This window comes from Lepidochelys kempii, chromosome 5 (genome assembly GCF_965140265.1).
Source record: "Lepidochelys kempii isolate rLepKem1 chromosome 5, rLepKem1.hap2, whole genome shotgun sequence".
NCBI lineage: Eukaryota > Metazoa > Chordata > Testudines > Cheloniidae > Lepidochelys > Lepidochelys kempii.
In genome coordinates, this window is record NC_133260.1 from 52,081,372 (window position 1) to 52,087,371 (window position 6,000).

The window sequence follows — 6,000 nt, forward strand, 5'->3', positions numbered from 1 at the left end:
CACCACCCTCATAGTGAAAAAGTTTTTCCTAATATCCAATCTAAACCTCCCCCACTGCAACTTGAGACCATTACTCCTCGTTCTGTCATCTGCTACCATTGAGAACAGTCTAGAGCCATCCTCTTTGGAACCCCCTTTCAGGTAGTTGAAAGCAGCTATCAAATCCCCCCTCATTCTTCTCTTCTGCAGGCTAAACAATCCCAGCTCCCTCAGCCTCTCCTCATAACTCATGTGTTCTAGACCCGTAATCATTTTTGTTGCCCTTCTCTGGACTCTCTCCAATTTATCCACATCCTTCTTGTAGTGTGGGGCCCAAAACTGGACACAGTACTCCAGATGAGGCCTCACCAATGTCGAATAGAGGGGAACGATCACGTCCCTCGATCTGCTCGCTATGCCCCTACTTATACATCCCAAAATGCCATTGGCCTTCTTGGCAACAAGGGCACACTGCTGACTCATATCCAGCTTCTCGTCCACTGTCACCACTAGGTCCTTTTCCGCAGAACTGCTGCCTAGCCATTTGGTCCCTAGTCTGTAGCTGTGCATTGGGTTCTTCCATCCTAAGTGCAGGACCCTGCACTTATCCTTATTGAACCTCATCAGATTTCTTTTGGCCCAATCCTCCAATTTGTCTAGGTCCCTCTGTATCCTATCCCTCCCCTCCAGCGTATCTACCACTCCTCCCAGTTTAGTATCATCCGCAAATTTGCTGAGAGTGCAATCCACACCATCCTCCAGATCATTTATGAAGATATTGAACAAAACCGGCCCCAGGACCGACCCTTGGGGCACTCCACTTGATACCGGCTGCCAACTAGACATGGAGCCATTGATCACTACCCGTTGAGCCCGACAATCTATCCAGCTTTCTACCCACCTTATAGTGCATTCATCCAGCCCATACTTCCTTAACTTGCTGACAAGAATACTGTGGGAGACCGTGTCAAAAGCTTTGCTAAAGTCAAGAAACAATACATCCACTGCTTTCCCTTCATCCATAGAACCAGTAATCTCATTATAAAAGGCGATTAGATTAGTCAGGCATGACCTTCCCTTGTTGAATCCATGCTGGCTGTTCCTGATCACTTTCCTCTCATGCAAGTGCTTCAGGATTGATTCTTTGTGGACCTGCTCCATGATTTTTCCAGGGACTGAAGTGAGGCTGACTGGCCTGTAGTTCCCAGGATCCTCCTCCTTCCCTTTTTTAAAGATTGGCACTACATTAGCCTTTTCCCAGTCATCCGGGACTTCCCCGGTTCGCCACGAGTTTTCAAAGATAATGGCCAATGGCTCTGCAATCACAGCCGCCAATTCCTTCAGCACTCTCGGATGCAACTCGTCCGGCCCCATGGACTTGTGCACGTCCAGCTTTTCTAAATAGTCCCTAACCACCTCTATCTCCACAGAGGGCTGGCCATCTCTTCCCCATTTTGTGATGCCCAGCGCAGCAGTCTGGGAGCTGACCTTGTTAATGAAAACAGAGGCAAAAAAAGCATTGAGTACATTAGCTTTTTCCACATCCTCTGTCACTAGGTTGCCTCCCTCATTCATTAAGGGGCCCACACTTTCCTTGGCTTTCTTCTTGTTGCCAACATACCTGAAGAAATCCTTCTTGTTACTCTTGACATCTCTTGCTAGCTGCAGCTCCAGGTGCGATTTGGCCCTCCTGATATGATTCCTACATGCCTGAGCAATATTTTTATACTCTTCCCTGGTCATATGTCCAACCTTCCACTTCTTGTAAGCTTCTTTTTTATGTTTAAGATCCGCTAGGATTTCACCATTAAGCCAAGCTGGTCGCCTGCCATGTTTACTATTCTTTCGACTCATTGGGATGGTTTGTCCCTGTAACCTCAACAGGGATTCCTTGAAATACAGCCAGCTCTCCTGGACTCCTTTCCCCTTCAAGATTCCAGATTTGTTATCTCCAAGTTCGAGCACACACAACAGCAACTCATTCCAAGAGCTGTATCTGGAAAAGGGATCTCCCAGGCTGATTGACAGTAACTGTGTTGAAACATCTTGAGAGAGCATTCAGGAATTAAACTACTATTTATATAGTGTATATTTAAAAAAACAGACAAGGTTCAGTGTGTAATGCCCATGCTTGGTTTGCAGAAGACTATTGTCAGGGAATCAGACATACTTGTTTTAAAAGAGAAAAAGTTGTTTTTACTTATAACATCTGGCTAACTGGCCCATATATACTTCTAAATTAATCTAGCTAATAATTTTATTGGTAATTATTTATTTTTTTTAACCATGCAGAGTATAATATGATATAATAATCTTGAAGTCAGCAGGAAGTTGGACTAAATGAAAACATAACTAGAAAAGTTCCCCAGCAGAATTGTCCTCTTTGCAGCACAGACTCTCAGAGTGGAAAATTTTAACAAGTCGTCTGTTCCCTAGGAGAATTTCCAAAGTTAGGAAATCTGAGTGTTTTCAACCGCGTAACATCTTAAACGTTTACAAAACAAGCATTGTAAAGATCCTAACATATTACTTAACATGAACTATACAGTATATACAATGTATTGCTGATACTAAAATACTTAACAGTACTTCAGAAGCTTAGGGAAGCCTTGGAGGCATGCATCCCAAAGTATTTTCAGCTGTGCATTGGATTTATTTCTGAGATTTTCTGTCAGCTGGGATTGAAACATGTTTGAGAGCATACTCCAATGCCTTCCCACTTTCTCCATGGTGTTATCATTGTGGCTTTTACTAAATGTTATAATTGTTTCTCTCATAGTTTAAAGTTCGATATTTGACACAACCTGCCAAATTTGTCTCTGGTAGACGTGGGTACAACTCAGTAAAGCCAGAGCATCTGCTCCACTTACAGTAACCTGTTAATTTGACCCAACTTGTAAAAGTATTTTAAGTAATTAAAAAAAAGTAGAAGTTTGTATAATGCATAAAAAGAACAGTCTGTAAATTAAATCCTAGTAAAATATAGTTAATTTCTCATCCTGCAGTTGTAATCCCCCTGCAGTTCCCTATCTTGGAATGTACTTGACAGATCTAGCATTTATTGAAGAAGGAACACCAAACTTCACTGAGGAAGGCCTTGTCAATTTTTCCAAAATGAGAATGGTAATTTTTATTTTCTTACATGTTTCCACTAGAGGATTTTAGGTGCACAAGTTTAATAGTTATTTACTTAGGACTTCTTTGAATTCAAATTGCAAGATTACACAATATATTTGCATAATACAAAATAGAAGCTTGAAAGCAATCTTTTGCATTTGAATCCAGGGACAGTATTCTTTCACCACCTTCTGGCAAGCCAAAGAGTATTGCAATTTAGCTTTCAGTTTGGTCAGCTGAAAATTTCAGGAAGAAAAACAGCTGGTCTAGACTTGCAGGGATTAATAAATGGTTAAAAAAATGTAGCCAACCTGGTACCATAATTCATCAGGCAGCAACACTCAGAAGGGGTCATTTTAGAGTATGTTTAGGACTCTGGCTCCCCAAGGAAGTGAAAAAGCATTTAAAGGTTGATTCTCTCTGCCTTCCAAACTATGTTGTTGTTCGGAGCTCCTCAGAGGCCGGGCTTGGAGAAATATTGACACCAGCTGCTCTGCTGACTGTAGTTTAATGACATGTTTGTGACTGCACGTTGCAGAAGTCACCTGAGGGAAAAAAAGGGAGGGTATCAGAGTAAAGAAAGAAGGGACAAGGTGATCCATCTGAGACAGTTTAATAGTCTGGCTGATTTGGGAAGGTAAAGGCTCCCCCTCAAAGCCACAAGCACAAAGCCCTGGCCCCCAGGACAAGTTGCATCATTTTGCACCAAATTCATTCCTGGCATAGCTTCACTGAAGCCAATATGTTCAAGTTACAGCGCAGACCATAAGTAGAACATTTTCTTATATCAATGTATTCCTTTGATAGATCTCACATATTATCAGGGAGATACGCCAGTTCCAGCAGACCTCCTATCGTATAGAACATCAACAAAAGGTACAGTTCTATGTGGTGCTGATCACAGGCACTATGATGAAGGCTATTCCTACTATCAACAAAAAAAATACACAGATGGGGCCCAAAGCTAAAATTAATATCTTTCCTTTCCCTGCAGTAACAGTGGGAGGCAAACAGTGGAGTTTGTCCTGGTACTTTGGCTTGTGATAAGTTGATAGTGTAACGTTCTCTTCTCAGACTTTGCACATGAAGGCAAATCTTGCTTCCACCTCTGCAACAAGGGTGGCACCCTCCTGGCAGAGGAGTCAGTGCAGTTCTGCTGTGTCAGAGGGGCAGGATTTAGCGTGCCACCAAGTTCCATACCTCTGCGCAGTATGGAACTCTGCTCCACAAAGGATGCCAGCACACAGGAAGTAGGGGATGATGAGGTACAGCTTGACCGTCTGATGCTGCTGCATAGATCTCTGTGGTCTTAAGGGAAGATTCCTCCCCCCTCACTCCCACATTTCCCTAGTTCCCAGAACAGCTACGTGCGTTGGACACTAGACTGAGGATTTGCCCCTTACTGACAGAGAGGTATTTTTAAACAACTTGAATACTTTGTACCAAATATATTTCGCTATTCCACTTCACCAAGAAAACAGAACACGAGAGATGATTCCAACATCTGTCTGAAATGGCCTGAAGCTGGTAACTGGCTGTTATGGGAAAGGGGAGAATAGAGAAATTCAATTAAAACATATACAATCTGTTCAGTTTCAAAATTATACATTGCAATTGTTTTCTGTATTGCAGGTCACTCATTACTTACTCGACAAGACCCTCATCATAGATGAGGATACTCTGTATGAGTTATCCCTAAAGATTGAACCCAGACTCCCTGCCTGAAGAATGAGCTTCGTCCCAGAGTTGACAGAGTTTTAGTGTAATGAACACAATTATGCATGCCATGCCCTACAGACCACAAGGGGACAGATTGAGAAGATTGCAAACTCTCTTTTCCAATAAGGGAGACAGAGCCTCACAGAAATTCCCTCTCAGACAAGGAAAATCAGCTCCTGGAGGTGAAAGACAAAATGCTTCATACTCGAGGGTTAAATGATTGTTATTTTGCAAAGATAATGTTTTGCCAAAGGGACTATGCATCTAATAGAAAACAGAAGCCTTTCATGAGAATAGCTACTCACTGCAGCCATCCTAACAGGGCAGAGAAGGGGACACATTTAAATGTAGGTACCGTATTCTGTTAGATTAGAATAAATGGACAAATGCAGATGGCATTGATCTGGCACAGGTTCCTTATCAAATATGTATCTATTGAGGCATTCATTGGATTAATCCACTTTCATTATCGTGTATTCATTGCAAACAATAGGCGCTTAAGAGTCATTTACTAACCTGCAGTGATAGCAGGATAATATCTAAGAACTTTAGCTACAGCATATGCTGTTCAAAGTAGTTGTTATAAATTAGATGTTTTCATTTATAGAATATTAAGGTTTTAAAATACATTATCAGCCTTTTCTAAGGTGGGAGGTTTTACATGCTACAAATTAACTAACTTAACTTTGTAAATATTGTTTTCACCAATACATGATGAGGAGTTTTACAGCATGGAAAATAATGAATTGTGTTAATAGTTGCAGGCCATGGGAGCATCAGCTGGAATATCTGAGTTTAGGAGCTGTATTCAGGATTGGTTGGCCCAGAGTCATGAACATATCATGAGTGAGATACTTGGTCATTTAGCACATTGTCTCCTGAGAAAGGCACTCTGATTTTCTGTACCTACAGCATCCCTGACAGTTCAGTGACTATAAAGCACCTGCTGCACACACTGGGGGAGGAATGATGGCTGGTTTGGCAATGGATAATGCTCAGCAATGAAGAGAGCAGGATTAACTATTTTATTTTACATGAAATGAATTGTTTAAAAAGCACTATTTTTTTGCTCAGCTGATCAATTCTAAAATCTTTTTTTCTACAGTAAAAGCTGTGCATGTCAGCAAACATGAAATATCATTTTATTTGGGGAAGTTAGCATTTGCAGATGAGTGTCTGCTAGAG

The 6,000-nt window shown here is 41.6% G+C and overlaps 1 protein-coding gene across 2 annotated transcripts in view; it reads left to right on the forward strand.

Moving 5' to 3' along the window:
* Nucleotides 1–5,294, forward strand: part of RASGRF2 (Ras protein specific guanine nucleotide releasing factor 2) — a 215,838-nt gene extending 210,544 nt beyond the window's left edge. For both annotated transcript variants that reach the window (XM_073344381.1, XM_073344380.1), the window contains exons 25-27: nucleotides 2,985–3,102; nucleotides 3,904–3,972; nucleotides 4,729–5,294. In XM_073344381.1, coding sequence (XP_073200482.1) covers nucleotides 2,985–3,102; nucleotides 3,904–3,972; nucleotides 4,729–4,821 — 280 coding nt within the window. In that variant the 3' untranslated portion in view covers nucleotides 4,822–5,294. The remainder of the gene's footprint in view (nucleotides 1–2,984; nucleotides 3,103–3,903; nucleotides 3,973–4,728) is intronic.
* The last annotated feature ends 706 nt before the right edge of the window (nucleotides 5,295–6,000 follow it).